Below are 17,515 nucleotides of genomic sequence, written 5' to 3'. Positions count from 1 at the left end.
TTATATTCAATTTTCAATTCAATTCAATTCAGTTCATTTTATTCAACACGTTATTTTGAAATTGCCTCTTTGTTTAAAGTATGATAAATACTTTGGAAATTGGTCCCCATTCAAATTCAGAAGACATTTTGATAAACGGCTTAAACTGAATGGAACATGCACTGAAAAGGTAAATATTCAAAAGCTAGATAAGAATATAGACGAAACAAAAACGGGTCCAACTCGAGTCGGGATAAAGGGACTGAGAGGGGGGGAGGGTTCAAACCATGTGTCCCCATTCAAAAGCATTGATCGTAAAAAAAAGTTGTTCCAACCCACTTTACCTTACCCTCTGGATCCGCCACTGCTACACATGTTGTTCTTGTGGAGAGTTGTCTTATTGACAATCATACCATGTCCTCTTATTTTTATATAATAGCTCTTTGTTTTTCTTGTATATATGTATATATGTTCGTCCTGAATATGCATGAAGTATTTGCCACTGGACGTTAAGCAACCAACAATCAATCAATCAATATAAACAAGTGCCATCTGCCACTTTTCTCGATTTTTTTAACCCCACTCGGTTCAACGAGTCTACATAAGTTTTAGTCACGTCAGTAAATGTTAAAATATTAGCAGATTTATCTTGACATGTTTCAATGTATAAAATGTTTAGGCCATATTCAGTACATTTTTTAAAAACATCTATTTCTATTATATAGTGTAGACTATTATAGAGAGGGGATATGACCTTTATCGGGACTCCTGGATCGGGCGTTTTAAGCTCGTGATTTCGGGACTGACCCTTTCGGGATCTGGCAATTCTTTTTTGGAATTTCGGGATGTCGGGATTTAAATTTATTTAAACTTTCGGGACCTCTGGATTTCGTGTTTTTAATCCCGGGATTTCGGGATCCCCTCCTACCCCCCGCCCCCTTTCCACATCCCCATTTAAACTTTCGAGGTCGGATTGTCAGACCGTCATACAGAGTCAGCGGTTCCGTCTCATAGTTCAGACTTAATGTATATATAAAGTCCCTGCAGAGAACAGCACCCAAAGCTGAGCTGAACAATAACATTATTTTTTTTATACAATGATAATGATGATTGCAATGATTGTTTGAAACAATTGCAGATGAAAAAAAAAGTTTAAAAAAAAGACACAATATGATTTCGACGTGGTTTTCACATGATTACAGAGTGTCCTCTTCTCATGATAGCTGCTGCTAATATGAAACAAAAGTTCCAAACTGAAGAAATTTTCGATTATGTTATAATTTCCACTGGGAGAAATGATACAGAATGTGTTCCTTACAAAATAAATGGTAAAGAATATTTGTTACAATAGGAACTGATTTCACGGCATCATTTGCTAATAACCAAAATTTTCAGTGAAACTTCTGTTAGGCAAACAAATATATGTTGACTGGCTATATATATACAGCCCTCGGCCGCATGCGCATGCATGCATCAGCGGCACGGTCGGATATGTTTGTGTTACTTGTTTTTGGCTTTGTCTCGATCCGACGAATTAGGTCTTTTTTTAACTGTTTTTATAGTTTGATCATATTTTGTACTGTTACACCAATGTTCCAGATTTAACACTGCCACAGGTACCTATTAAATGTAATGAATCTGAAATTAAGTGGTTGTCGTTTTTAATATTTTGTATTTCGTTTTTTTCACTGTACGAAAATCACGGCGTTAGTTTTCTCGTTTGAATTAATTTTTTGTAAAACATTTGTCATTTCGAGACCTTTCATAATTGACTATGCGGTATGGGTTTTACTCATTGTTGAAGGCCATATAATCTTCGAATTCGCTATAGCCAAGGGTTACAATATTACAGTATTGGCTGTGGTAAATCATGTAAATCAAGGACAATCTGTCCAAATTACAAACAGTCATGCCATAAATGTGGCAAACAAATTCATTTCAGTTATGTACGTCGAGTAAGGGAAATAAAAGTGTGTCACAAGTGAATACACAATAGGGATTCGATCCTTCTTTAGTCTATAGAGTTGGCACAAGGATGATAAAAATCAAAATAATGAAAATTACAAACAACCTACAAATAAGGAAGTATGTACAATTATTTCTTTGTAGGTTCAGACAAATATAGATAAAAATTAATAGACCGGTGGTTTTCCCGTTTGAATGGTTTCACACTAGTATTTGTTTTTTGGGCCCTTTATAGCTTGCTGTTCGGTATGAGTGAAGACCGTACCTTTATTGGCATAATGGTTTACTTTTATAAATTGTGACTTGGATTGAGAGTTGTCTCATTGGCACTCACACCACATCTTCTTATCACTAAATACACAGCTTACGTCATGTGCAACACTAAAACTAAGCTGTGATAGATACAGATGCAAATATTTCTGTCATATATAGAAATCTCTTGAATCAAAATTCATATGATAAAGTGCCATTGTAACCTAAGAAAATGAAGCCAATAGAAATTTTGTGTCAGTTCGGGGCAAACTACAAATTACCAGGCAATAAGGGGCAGCTACCATTTGATTTAAAAAGGGAGGGGCTATGATGAAATTTTTAAAAGACAAGACATGAGTTTTGAGTACGAAAAGCAGGATGAGAAATTGGCAAAAAAAAAGGCAGGATGTCAATTTAATTTAAAAAATTCATGATAAACTTATAAAAGAGGCAGGACCGAATAGAGTGAAAATAAATGTAGGACAGAGATTACAGACTCATTACAAATACAAAAAAATGCATTTCGATATTTTAATCTATATAGGTGTTGATTTCATGAGTAAAAACGGAGCTTTCGTTAATTTTCAAGATTACACTTAAGGGTACGGGTTGAAAGACAATCCAAATGTTGTTGTCAGTTCTATTACTTTAAACTCATGGGTTTTCAGTTTTTCGAATCAAAAAGGTGGTTACGCTTCCTTGCATCTTTGCGGAGAGGGGGAATGGATCATAGTGGGGCCTTACGGTGACAGTTATAGTTGTTAATTTCTTTTTTCATTTTGAGATTTTGTCACTTTAATATGGAAAATCAAACCACATTGTCTTATTTTTTTTATTGAAACAGGGGTTAAAGCTACGAGATATATAATAAAAAAAAATGATTTGTTTTGGTTCGATCATTACCGGTAATGAAAGTTAAATAATGAAATAATAATTCGCTGTTAGCAGCCAGTACGGTTCAATTTTGTCAAAATTTAGCTAAGAAACATTGATGATGTTTTGTTCACTTGCTAACCCCTTAGATATAGATATAAATAGATTAAGCAATTAACTCATTCAATTGGATTTTTATAGGTGCATTAAATTTTGTGTTATAGATTAAAAATGTATTTTTATCGTGTTTTTTTTTTCCTTTACAAGAAATTCTTTTTGTGGATCGAATCAGTCAATCAAATTATTTACCTTTGTTTCACTTTCAATGTTGACATTTTTTCCTTTTAAAAACAACCGTACAGAGGTCGAATTATTCAATTGCAAGTGAATAATTCATTATCAATGTTTATTAGCCTTTTAGCTTAATTTGACAAAAATTTAACCATTTAAGCTGTTAAAAGCAAATTATTATTTCACTATTTCACTGTCATTATAAATGATTGAACAAAAAAAATCATACTTTAGATTTTTTAAATATCTTGTAGCTAGTGTCCCTTTAAATGTGTACATATCATATAGATATATTGAACTTTGAACTTTATTGAGAATTGTTAGCGGTTATACGTCAATGAAATTGATATAGTTTCCAGTATGCGTCACAAGTTGAAAACAGAATTCAGAAATATTAATTTTCAAAAATCCGCGGGAAATTACTTTTTTTAACCTGTCCGATCCCTTACTTTTTCTCGCGAGACTTGTGTCAACATCGCGTGATGTAATATGGATGACGATCGGCTGAATTTTGACACTTTTGACAGTTTAGAGTGATTGTTTTGGATTATTGATAAATTACAAACGCTAGAATGGGAGGAAAAGAATCAAAATTATCTTATATTCCTTACGAGGAAGCTGTCAGACGATGTAAGAAAACAGTTTGATTGAAACACACCTTATAAATATTGCAAATTTATGTTGACATTTTTTCGTCTGTAAAATTAATACATCCTGTTGATCAAGAAACACATGTAGTTGCAATCTTTTACTTGTCTACATATTCAGACTCAACATACAACATTAAAAATGACATGAGTTTGAAAATATTTTGCACGTAAACATGATTTTACGTTATGTGCTTGATAACTGACACTAAACTGAATCATTAAATTACAGGGAGGAAAATTCCTTCAGTCATTCAGTGAATTAATACACGTTATCGCTTTTTGTCAGCCATTACTGGATATCACACAGGTTCCCGTATAATTTCGACTTCTTAAACTGTTAAAACAAAATATCTGGCCCCACAATAGACGTACAGTACGCAGGGGTGTGGACATATTTGTTGTGAGCACTTGTCCCAATGGGACAGAAACCTAACAGCAAACCAACCAATGAAATGACATGTAAAGGACAATTTTACAGCAGTTTTTGAATAAAAATTGTAGCCAGTAGGTACATATACTAAATTTGAGGACAGTGATCGAAGAAATGTACACTAAATAATAGATAAACTATTGATTTTGTGGTGTTTCTCTCAACTGACACACCTGTTTTATTCTCGATTATTTATTATTGCCTTGATAGGCAATTAAAGCGTCCCTTCTATTTTCCACTTTGACAACACATAAAGTTGACCTTTCATCTATAAATCATTTGTAAATAAGACAAAAACTTAATTTATTTTCCGAATTTTCATAGATAGCCAGGGGCAATCTGATATCCACGATGTCTGAAATTCTCGCTTCTGTTTTTTTTTTTAAATACTCTGTGTCCTCCATTTGCATTTAAGGTTTTCTACTCGACTTATGACTATTTTTGTCTTGCTTGCCCACCTTTTTATAAATCTGTATCTCGATAAAAAATTTAAAGAAATGACACTTCCGGTAAATGATGGATAAAACCTAATCGACGATCCTGTGTCAACGGATAAAGCCAATGCAATAATATGCGACTCGGGTTCGCACACTTATTTTTATTTATTTTGGTAATCGATCTATTTCCGGTATCATGTTATATTTAAATTATCATGAACATTATGTTTTTACTTGCTGAACATTGGTTTCTTTTACATAAATTAAACATCTTTATACGTTTTGAAATTAATTTTATGTTTTTGTTGGATTTGAACTTTGTTTTGTATATTTTATTACTTGTCCAAGGGCAACCAAGACAAAAATAATTACTTGTCCGGTTGTTCAAATGTACGAGTCGGGCGAGTCGGGCATAGCATTTCCACACCCCTGGTACGGGTAGAGACTTATTTCTATGGATGTCTTAATCCGTCTAGTTGTCAGACTAGTCGGACAGTTGTCCCAGTGTAATAAACACCTGCTGTGCAATATCCAAGTGGAAGGTCGTAAATCAATCTGTACCAGCTTGATTAGAATTAAATTTTACCTGTACAGATATATTAGTATTTATGGAGGATAGATAAATGTGAAATATTGTTTTGTATTCAAAGAGAAAAAATTAAAATTAAAATTAAAATTAAATATCGTGAACATGGGATTTTTTTTTATTACTTGAAAATGAAATAAAGACGATTTTTAACAATGTATTGTGTTGCCAATTATTGTAATAGTTTTGTGCCAGAAACATTTTTTGTATTTGTATTTGTAAACCGTAAATATTTCATCTAATTCAAAATTATAACAACCAGGACTGTTTTCAATCGAAGTTTTAAATCAAATAGTTGAGACATCAATCCTGTAACTTATATGAGTTTTCGTTGATGGTTATAGTATTTCCCCCTTTTAACGTCCTATTCCTTTATATATGTTATTATTAGAAACACAATTTTAAGTATAAGGCCAACATATCGTATTTATAAAATATGTATACATGTAGGCATTGTGAATAAACTGTTCTTTCCCTTTTGATACAACTTTCCCCGTCGGAGCCTCTACGTCTATTCACACCTGTCAATCATTTGTCGCAAGTAAAACATTTTGGTCAGACAGATCACTCATGCTTTTATTTTGACATATTTCTCGTTAATCTCTTTGAAACTAGTGTTTTTTTTTAATACAATATTTATAACGCCGTGATTATATTTCGATTCCTATTTTTTATTTAAAAAAAAATTGTTGACACTCGTTGTATTATAACAAAGATATTGCCTTTCTATTTTCATGTTTGAAATTTTTATGAAAATCGCCGGAGTTTTTTATTATAAATATATTTTACGAATTGTGTCAATCGATACACGAAAATCAAAGTTTTACACTGGTCATGATCAGCTGTCTTTACTTTTTGGTCGTACTTCTAGTCATTCTGCAGCTCATGCAGTCAGTAAGATTTTTTAAATCGATGTATTATTTCCGAATGAGGAGGTCTCCAAATAAATCATTTAAATGGGAATCCGGAAAATGACTGATAAATATAATACATAAAATAGTAAAAGAAGACTAAATCATGTTTTGATTATACATGTATATAAATCGATTAAATTTCTATTCTGGTAAATCAATTGCAAATGGATCTCGATTAAGAGCCTCAAAACTATAAAAGCACAATACTGTCAATCATTCCACATCAAATTAAATCATGAATGGATTTTCCTACAGTGGTTCAGTAAGGTCACCTGTGTTTACTGTTAAGATATTTCCCGCCATATAAAAATCTCGTGCAGTGGACAAAATCGATCTTTAAATATCTTTTATTAGCATTCAATATTGTGAGTGAAGTCAAGTTAAAGTTCAACCACGTGCACACGCTGTTGATCACTAATATGTGTATCACGAAATTGTCTTTTCACGGCAAATATTTTTTTTTAGATTGCTGTCAAAAATATAAAATACAAGTTTCCAAGTTAACATGGATTGTGCCTAAATTAATATTATGCAATTAAGTTCGGGATTTCGGGATCTTTTTTCTAATTTCGGAATGTTGGGATTTTTTTAATTTAAATTCAGGATTTCGAGATCCGGACCCCTCCTACCCCCCGATACAGCTCGGGCAAATATTTTCTTCAATATCTTCTTCTAGTGTTATTATTTGCGTTCTATTTTGGGGGTTTCTTTCTATTTTAGTGATACATCTCCAACTTTCGGAAATATTTGTAAATTCACAACTATAAAGAATCGTCAAGCTACTAGTATACAAGTATTGCTCACTGTAATTATTTTTTATCTCGGAAACGTATGCAGCAGCACTTGAGACAGCATTCTGTCAATCAATGGATTTACGTGGAAAATAAATCAGTAAAACAAAAATAACTTTCCAGATATAGAATAAAATTATGTTTAAAAATTTTATGCAAACAAATAAGAAAAAGATATATACAAAAAAAACCCCAAAAAACCCCAATAACATAAAATAAAAATAATTTTGAGGAACAAAGAAAATAAATAGCAGTTGAAATATAAAAACCATAATTAAAAAAGTTAGGTTATTTTTGTTAAAACAAAATTTTCTGCAGTACTTCATCTGTAAAAATATTTTATGTCAAATACGATGTAGAACTAATATAATCAATAAAGTGACTGAGAGGTTAAAACTACAGGTAACCTGATTCTGAAATCAGTGAACCGTAATTCTAGTAGCACGGATTAAGATGAAAGGACAAATATATTACCATTCACACCTGGATCTGTTAATTAATGACCATACTACCTACCATAAAAATGTCGGATTATTCATATCCGACTAGACGGATTAAGACATCCATAAAAATAAGTCTCTACCCGTACTGTATTTACACTTGTATGCAAATTTGTCCGCCATTACGTAAAATCACACAGGTTCCCGTAAACTTTGACATCATAATTTAAATTATTTGACGTCACAATTTAAAAGTGATTGTTGCTTGACGTCAAAAGGTGATTTGGAGCAGATCTAAGGTCATTCGGAGGCAAGATCCAGCTAAATACCAAAAGTGTAAATACGTTTATGGAAAAGTGATTGTGTATGACGTCAAAAGTTCAAGCGGCCAGGTCAACTAGGATTTAGCGATAAGGTGTATTGGAATTTAGGATTCAGATAAAGGCTTGTACAAAAAACATGTTGTATGCAACAATTGACAAAACCACAATATAAAATATCCACTAACATAAGTGTTTCTCGATCAACGAAAATAAGTTAAACGAAAACAAATGAATCTACAGTTTACAAAGTTAATAGAGCTAGTTGAATATGAGTGTTCAAATTTTGAATATCCCTTCAGTTAATTGACAAAAAGAAATAATTGAAGATTTATTTTTTCAGTAAGGGACTTGGAACAGAAACGTCTGAAAGATGCTTTTAAGAGATCATCGACCTTTGGTGGTTCAATGACAGAAGCAATGTTCTTAAGAGAAGTTCTTGGAGATGGTGTACCAGCCCCAGTTTCGAAAGTAAGTAACGAGTTCAGGGGAAAAGATGAGCAGGGAACCAGTAGGCAATGCCACTGAAATTTTGGTTGGGCCTCTAAAACTTCATGAAAATACCCATAGTGCTTATCCTTATCTTAGTATTGTGGAAGGTTGGGCAACTAGTTGGGAAATGTTTGTCTATTTATGGTGGTACCAAACACTTTGACTAAAATTAATTAGGCTAGTTTAATTGTCATAAAATTTTGACAAAATATATTAACCCTTTCACCGATTGCTGCCCAGACTGAAGCTACTCTGAGACGATGGCTTCCCTGGCTACTATTACTCAAGTGGGAGATCTTCATAATAAATGTCAATAAAAACTTGTTTGTAGTTATTTGTGTATTTATTTCATTCACTAACATCATGTTCACAGTTTTGTTCATGTTTTGATAATTTATTCTTCATAAAATATTCAAATTTTCAAATTTTCGGCATTATCTAGGTGAAATTCTCAAAATTCTGGTCTTTGACCCCAAATCGTAATTTTTTAACCCAAAACGGCATAATTTTGAAAATTTTTATGAGGCTGTACAAATTCCTCGCACTGAACGATGTCCATTCCAAGTGTTTTGTACATAAAACGACATTTTATGACAAAAAAGTATACTAGTTTGGCTTCAATTCTTCCATATTCTTTCAAAAAAAATGTTCCCTCATTTCAAATTCTCGTAAATTCCGTAAATTTCGTCTGATTTTGACACGGTTTTCAACAAACGGAAGCGCCATTGTTTACACTTTCATCCGGGTATTCATCAAAGAAAGATAACTCATGTTTGCACTGTTTTGAGCGGGAAATATAAAAGAGGTATTCCGATCCCGGTAAAACGGGACTCATCGTCAGCTGTCTGAAGCGTAAATCCCGGTAAACCGGGACTCATCGGCGAAAGGGTTAATGTTTGACTCTTTGACAAAAATATAAAAATTAAAAAAAAACTTGAATCAAACACATTATCAGAAAAAAATGATTGGATATATAGCTGTTTGACAAACACTAATTTTGATTATTGAGAATTCGAAGCTTAATACTTTCTTAACAATAGAATAATTGAAACGTTCAACTGATTTTAAAGAGTTATCTCCCTTAACTGTTATACCTAAATATAAAGTCAAGCTTATGTTTTTTGTTGGACCATTGATTTTTTTCTGATTGATTTATGACTGGATTTTTTTAATGGAAAATTCAGTTTCATGTTATGTATGTCTGGTATTCTAATGCAGAGCTTTAGATTTTAAATTAGTAAAACTGAATACCTGAAATTTTGTAACTCAAACCTACATGTATAATTAATATTACATAGAGTGGGGTGCTCATTTTCGCCACATCTTTCCATGTTTTCTACAGTTTATGTTCAGGTCTAAATGTTTTTGAAGTATACTGATATTTCTATATGAAGATAACTTCAAATGCAAAATATACTTAAGCTTGAAAACCGGTTTGTTTTAAGAAAATCATCTGAAAAGTTAGATTAAAGGGTGTTTGAAATTTCCGGATGTTTTGTCAATGGGGGACACATATTCGCCGTTTTTACACATCTATTTAAAACCAAATAACCGCAGCTTTTAACAATTTTTATCAAATCAATTGCATTATAGATGAATAGCAGACATTTCAAAGGTATAAAGAATTCAAAATTAGGGCATTCAGTCAAATATTTACTTAGAAATACTTCTTTGAATCAAGTTTTTTATTCAGGAAATTGTCCGAAAATCGTTGTCCGTTTTTCGGTCATTTTTGGTAGGAGCCGCAATTTTGTCTCAGTTTAAAAAAATATTATATTTGTTATAAAAATATAATTTACGGGTACATTTCTTCCATTTCAGCCATCCTTTGAAGTTTTTACACCTCAAAATCCTTAAATGGCGAAATTGTGTCCCCGGCGAAAATGAGCACCCCACTCTAGACGTTTTGTAACTCAATATTATAAAACCTGTACAATGTAATTAATAAAACTTAGAATTTTCATACTACAAACAGTACTTTTCTGTCCTTGGCTTATAAGTTATGTTCTTTATCTTCATTGACCATGTTGAATTGACAATACTCATGATACTTTAATTTAAAAAAGGAATTTCCAAAATAATATTTAGTATGTGCATGCAGTTCTAGTAAAGATTTTAAAGTCATATGAAACGAGTGAGTGGTGACAAATAATGTTTATCCAATTCTTGAACCAATGCATGTATATATCATAAACTTAGTCCCCTGTGCATGAATTTCTCATTTTTTACGCATATATATTGTTTAATCGTCATTTTTTTTTCACTCTGTCTGTTATGATTTAACAAATATGGCTACTCATTAAATGCCGTGTTTTGAAGCCGAAGTTTACCGATTGTCACCTTATAGTAAACAAATAACAAAAAGTATGGTTATTGAGCACGTGTTTAACATGAACAATCAGATAATTGTTTATTTTAATGACAGATCCATGCATATTGCGACCACCAGATTTTTACGAGGAGGGTTACGCTCAGGTCACTATGCATACGGAAAATATGTCTGCAAATTACTTCCGGGAAGGAAGCAATTAAAAAAAATTAAATTCTTCTAAATGTGAACAAATTAAAGAATTTTCCTCAGAAAAAAAGTATATGTACATAAGTTGTATAATGAAAACTATCCATTTAGTTATAACAAACATGTGCATCATTTTTTTTTAATTTGAGGTTTCTTATGACTTTAAGGCAACAAATATTTGACACTTTTGGGCAAAAGTATTTTCATCTAATTTTTAGAATTTGAAGAAGCCCAGGGAATTTAAACCAGAAATACATGTAGGTTAACAGGTGCATTTATATTCATTTTCATTAGGTTGATATATACGACACAGCTCAATGTTATGACTTATAGCTATATCTTGAGGCTTTGGTGACTCAGTATAATATAAATTTGTTGATTTTTACAGCTAATATTTAAAGGCTTTGGTGGCTCATCTAAAGGACTCAATTACAAGGATTTAATTAGTGGACTTGTAGTTCTGACCAAGGGAACCAAAGAAGAGAGAATTAAATGTTAGTAGACAGAATTTTTTTAAAGTAAATTTTATACTGTTGAAATAATTTAAGTATTGTTTGATAACTCTACAGTTACATGTAGCTTAAAATTGTGTTTTCCTTTATATTACATGCTTTAAAAATCATATGAAAAAGATTGAAGATTTTGAAGAATATGATATATATAATAGGAAATATAAAAAAAGAAGATGTGGTATGATTGCCAATGAGACAACTCTCCACAAGAGACCCTGCAAAGTTCTTTTGGAAGTACACCACTAATTCATGGTCCCATTGCTTTCTATGTTAAATTCCTCCATTTCAAGCAGATACACCTCTTTCATTTTAAGTTCAAATAAAGTGGCAATCATTGCATTTCAAAGCAACACTTTATGGTGTCTTGTACTGAAAAAATCAACATACCTTTAATGGCATATAAGAAAGAACTGGTTCCCAGAACTTCGGATGTACCAAAACAGGTACTTCAGATCTGACAAACAGACAAAATGTACCCTCTTTTAAAATTTGGTGCATTTATTTTAATATTCAAAATCAAAAGTCCAAAAGTGTTCTACAATGATCACCAGTCCTTCAGCTTTCATTTGATACCAAAAATACCTAAATATTCTATATATTTTGAAAGTTACACTGATGCGTAGGAACTATTTTGTGTTAAATATGTACTACTTTCTGGTATGTGCTTTCTGGCCGGGCCCAAATTAGTGGTGTTACACCTATAATTTTGGTCATAAATTGATTTTTAGGCTTTTATCAGATTAAAAAATGTAAAATATTAAAAACAAATAATTTTTAACTGTTGTTTCATTTAAGTTACGACATGAGGAGCATTTACAAAAATAGATCAACATTGATTGAAAATACTTGGCCCATTAAAGGGAAACAACTCTTAGTGACATACTGAAAGTACAAAAAATGAGGAATAGGTCAATATAAAAATAAGAAGATGTGTGGTATGATTGCCAATGAGACAACTCTCCACTAACATGTCTAAAGACCAAATGACAAAGCATTTACCAACTATAGGTCTCCTTACACATGTTACAGCTTTTCTTGTTAGCTAGGAAAAAAATCTGACTTGTTTCTATATCATGTTTGGGCATTTTCGTGGATTTTTTATACATGGTTTTGCCAATCTCTGCATTTAAAGCTTATAGAAAATTTGAAATTCGTTGAACATTTGTTTTCGTGGTTCACCCTGCTCACAAAACCAACAAAAATTGGTATCCAACCAATATTAATAAATCTACAGTATATAATTATATTTTTTTCACTTTTTTCAGTGATATTTGGAATGTATGCCGATGACAGTTATACTATGGTACAGAAGGATGAGATGGATCGACGTATTATTGAAACAGAGGGCCAGGTCTCTCATGCTGTATCAGAATTATTCTCAGATGTATGTTATTTACTTCTACTCAGTCTCTTATTGTAGTTTCCCATTGTCTGTCTATTCATCATTCCGTCCCACACTGAACTGCATGGTTTTTAGTTGTAACTTGTGTGCACTTTCAGATTTTTTAGATTCCTACTTCCATTTTGTAAAAAAAGTGGTTTATTTTCTCAAAGAATCATCAGTATACATTTTTTTATGGAACAAATAAACAGTTGTGGAAATAAAGATTTTTAATGATAGATAATAAATTTTTCAAATAATAATCTTTTTCTGATTTCAGAGAGACCAAGTTACCTTTGAACAGTTCAGATTATGGATTTTTCAGCACCCTGGTGCAACAATTATTACAAAATGGCTTCTGATGGAGGACATTACAATCAGTCTGTCAAATGATACAGACACGCCCACATTCTACCAGACACTGGCTGGTGTAACTCACTGTAAGTTTCAACATCATGGTAATCATATATTTCAAAATTTCTGTATTTTTGGTAGAAAACCTTTTACTGCTAAATTTGAAATTAGCTCTACACAATTACATAAATATTTCACTGTTCAATCTTATGCAGGGTTAAAAGTTTTGAACAGCATAAAATGATCTAAGCAAAAATAATGTACTTTTGAAAATTAAATTTGTGGTTCACCTGTAGACAGGAAATCAATGAAAATTGGTACCATCCAAAAATAATGAATCTACATTATAAATGTATAAAAACAGAGTTTTGATTAATTTTTCATTGTTGTGCTATTTTATTATGTTTTATATTAAGAGTTTTATTAAAAAGTCGACTGAATCTGTTTGTTTACCACTTTACAATATATAATTCCGTATCTTTCAGTGGAAGAAACTGACATCAGTGAACTAGAGAAGCGCTACTGGATGTTGAAATCCCAGTCAAAGACAGGGAAGTTTGATCTAGAAACATTTCAGAGTATGGTGTGTCCACCAATACCACAGGATATATCAGAAGGTTTGTTGTGGGTGTAAAAAAATATATAATTGGGCTCATCCAGAAAAATATGTAGGGATGGGGGAGGAGGTTGTGGGTTGAAGGTTGGAAGGCAGTTTGATTAAGCACTTGTCAACCAAACAATTGTTAGGTTTGTTGTGGATGTAAAAATAAAGGAGAGAAAAGGGGTATAAGGGCTATTCCAGAACAATATTTAAGGGGGAAAATGGGGGTGGGTGGAGGTTGCAAGGCAGTTTGTTTAAGCACCTGCTACCTAAACAAGTGTAATTGAGAATCTCAATCATAATGCATTATAGTGTAAAAAATTGCTCTAATAACCATCACCCATGTAGAATTTTAAGTGCCCTTCCATTTTATACATCAACTCATATTTATAGAGATGTATAAAATGTGTGCAGCATATAATTACTGAAGAAAGTAGAGAAAAAAAATTAAAACATGTTGCACTAGGAAAACAAATTTGATGTACTGTTTGTTTGCAAATATATAACTAGACCATAAATATGTCTGTGCAGATATATTTACCCCATTTTCATAATATATGTATGTATGGATTTTTAGTAAAGTTTTATTTTGAGCATAATTATTGTACTCAGATTTAGAAATCTAGAGAACAATGCTAACTGTAGTTTAATTGTATGTGATTTCAGTTTTATTTAAAGCAATCACTTCATTTTAATTTTATGCCATTTCAGGTTTATTTAAAGCTTTTGATGAGAACTGTGATAATCACATAGACTTTAAAGAAATGGCTTGTGGAATATCTGCTTGTTGTAGAGGTCCTAGTATGGAAAGACAAAAATGTAAGTTTACTCCTTCATTTCTGTTCTGATACATGTAATTAAGATTAATATTTCAAGCCTAAAAAGCTGAAATAGCTTAGAAAGTTGTGATCCATTTAATGTTTTTTGATGTGTTTGAACTTTTATTTTGCGGGAAAATAACCTAAATTTCTTCAATGTATTTTGTAAGATCTCAGATCTTAGATCTGTATGGTTATCCAATAACTTGAAATTTTATATTGCATTTGTTAATAATGGCTAGCAATATGTTCAGTAGTCTAAATCTACGTAGTCCTAGATAGCAGCTATGAAATTGAACGCACCCCAGTTATATATATATATGTTTAAAAGATACCTACACAATGCACCAATTTATTCTGTAAGAGGGTGAACATTTTGTATTTTTCAGTTTGTTTTAAAGTATTTTGTAAAAAGAAAGATGGAAAGTTGAGTAAAGAAGATTTGATACAAATGCTGACAGCCATGTTAGCTGTACGGTCAGAGAATAGAGCAAGCCATGAATTAGTAAGTACTTTTGGCATATAGGGTGTTATTGTTTATGACATTACTTTTGTCAACATATATGTACCTTTCAGTTTATATGTCATGTTCTATTCAAAGAAATCAAGGCAATCAGGAATTTCAGGAAAAGGATACAGAATTTATAAAATATTAAAATGATTTTTGAAATATAGTTTGACTAACAACAGATCTGGTATGATGTACTTTAATTCATAAGGGTTGTTCTATTTGAACATGTTTACTTAACAACCTTGGAAGACACTTTGATATTGGGGTTACTACCTATAGATGCAATTTAAGAATGTCTCATTTATTGTACAGAAAAAAATCTATAGCATAGCCCAGCACAACGACATATTCTTTCTTGTTTCAAAGTGTAATACTGTGGATTGATTATTTAAGGAATGACTGTAATATTTTTATGCCCCACCTACGATAGTAGAGGGGCATTATGTTTTCTGGTCTGTGCCTCCGTTCGTCCGTCCCGTTAAAGTTTTTGGTCGAGGTAGTTTTTGATGAAGCTGAATTCCAATCAACTTGAAACTTAATACACATGTTCCCCATGATATGATCTTTCTAATTTTCATGCCAAATTATAGTTTTGACCCCAATTTCATGGTCCACTGAACATAGAAAATGATAGTGCAAAGTTCAGGTTAAAGTTTTTGGTCAAGGTAGTTTTTGATGAAGTTAAAGTTACATCAACTTGAAACTTAGTACACATGTTCCCTATGACATGATCTTTCTAATTTTAATTCCAAATTAAAGTTTTGACCCCAATTTCACGGTCCACTAAACATAGAAAATGATAGTGGGAGTGGGGCATCCGGTTACTATGGACACATTCTTGTTTCTGTCTGTGAAGAAATAACATAAAAAATGTGGTGCACACTGAATAACGCGCGTAGCGGGTTATTTAACAGTGTGCACCACATTTTTTATGTTATTTCGAATAGACAGAAAAAATATTACAGTCATTTGTTATAATTTAATTCTAAATTCCATTTTAAACCGTAGAAAACAATGAAAAAACATTGATGACGTCACGGTCACATGACTAAATTATGTCTATGGGCTCATAACAAAATAATGTCAGCCAATCAGAAGACGTGTTACATCCAAAATTAAATTAGGGCTATTCCAGAAAAAAAAATGTATGGAGGGGTTGGAAGGCAGTTTTTGTCAGCACCCGCCACCCAGACAATTGTAATTGAGTATTATAGTGCATTAAAGTGTGAAAAGTTGCTCTGATTCCCATCACCCATGTATTATTAATATAATGTGCCTTCCAACCCCCCAACCCCATACATTTTTTTTTGGAATAGCCCTTATTATTAGTTGGTAACCAACTTTCCTGGATTTAGTGGGTCAATGTGAATCATGAACTTATATGTTCAACAAATGACAAATTTCCTATAGACTTATATGCAGACTTTGGCAAAACCACAAAATATCCACAAACATGTGAGTTTTCCTTAATTCACATTGGTACCCCCGAAAAATAAATGAATCCTCACAGTAACAATTATGACCAGCTTTCTCTGAAAAAAAAATCAGAATTTTCTTGTATGTACTGTTTTTATGGCCACAGTATGTGTAATCATGACATGATGCCCTCCATATTACTTCTTCCTACTGTCTTATAACTAGCTGCCATTGTTTGATTTACAGGAATCTGATGTGTTCCATAATTTATATCCAGAAACAGTTGCTATGGAAATTTTAGCATGCCATGATGCCGATAAGGTAAACAATGGATTCCTACATAATAATGTGTTTTATGGATTGAAATTACATATAAAGAAAATCAATAAAGTAAAACCTGTTTTCCTGTGTAAACACTAACCGTTTCTAAACATATCTGATATCTCTTGTAAATACAAAATACAATCTTTTGAATTTTAATGTTTGTAAACCAATTTTTGAGAAATTCAGTATATTCTGAATAAAATTGCTAGAATGGTATAAAAGATTTCAATGCAGGAAATAATATTGATGGACATTATATTAATTAATCAAAAATTTTACCAATTAAAAAATATTATGAAAACAATGAACGTAATAAAAAACAAAGGTCATGGAGTCTCTATCCATGACACAAAATCAGTACATTGTAAAATAAAAATGCACAAAAGCAAAGGAACAACGCTTTTATTGCTGTTTTAATCTCAAAGTCACAACGAGGCCTTCAACATAGAGCAAACAAGAATGTGTCCTCAGTACACGAATGCCCCACTCGCACATCATTTTCTATGTTCAGTGGACCGTGAAATTATGGTAAAATCTCTAATTTGGCATTAAAATTAGAAAGATCATATCATAGGGAACATGTGTACCAAGTTTGAAGTCGATTGGACTTCAACTTCATCAAAAACTACCTTGACCAAAAACTTTAACCTGAAGCGGGAC

The 17,515-nt window shown here is 32.0% G+C and overlaps 1 protein-coding gene across 1 annotated transcript in view; it reads left to right on the top strand.

The window, feature by feature from the left end:
* Window positions 1-3,814: 3,814 nt before the first annotated feature.
* LOC139527132 (ubiquitin carboxyl-terminal hydrolase 32-like) overlaps window positions 3,815-17,515 on the top strand; it is a 55,792-nt gene continuing 42,091 nt past the window's right edge. The window contains exons 1-9 of the mRNA XM_071322405.1: window positions 3,815-3,990; window positions 8,272-8,399; window positions 11,327-11,432; window positions 12,716-12,834; window positions 13,112-13,271; window positions 13,671-13,802; window positions 14,498-14,605; window positions 14,994-15,109; window positions 16,778-16,852. Coding sequence (XP_071178506.1) covers window positions 3,933-3,990; window positions 8,272-8,399; window positions 11,327-11,432; window positions 12,716-12,834; window positions 13,112-13,271; window positions 13,671-13,802; window positions 14,498-14,605; window positions 14,994-15,109; window positions 16,778-16,852 — 1,002 coding nt within the window. The 5' untranslated portion in view covers window positions 3,815-3,932. The remainder of the gene's footprint in view (window positions 3,991-8,271; window positions 8,400-11,326; window positions 11,433-12,715; window positions 12,835-13,111; window positions 13,272-13,670; window positions 13,803-14,497; window positions 14,606-14,993; window positions 15,110-16,777; window positions 16,853-17,515) is intronic.

Source organism: Mytilus edulis, chromosome 6, assembly GCF_963676685.1.
Source record: "Mytilus edulis chromosome 6, xbMytEdul2.2, whole genome shotgun sequence".
Lineage (NCBI taxonomy): Eukaryota > Metazoa > Mollusca > Bivalvia > Mytilida > Mytilidae > Mytilus > Mytilus edulis.
Note: the sequence above shows the minus strand (reverse complement) of the source record. Positions and strands in the feature narration are given on the sequence as shown.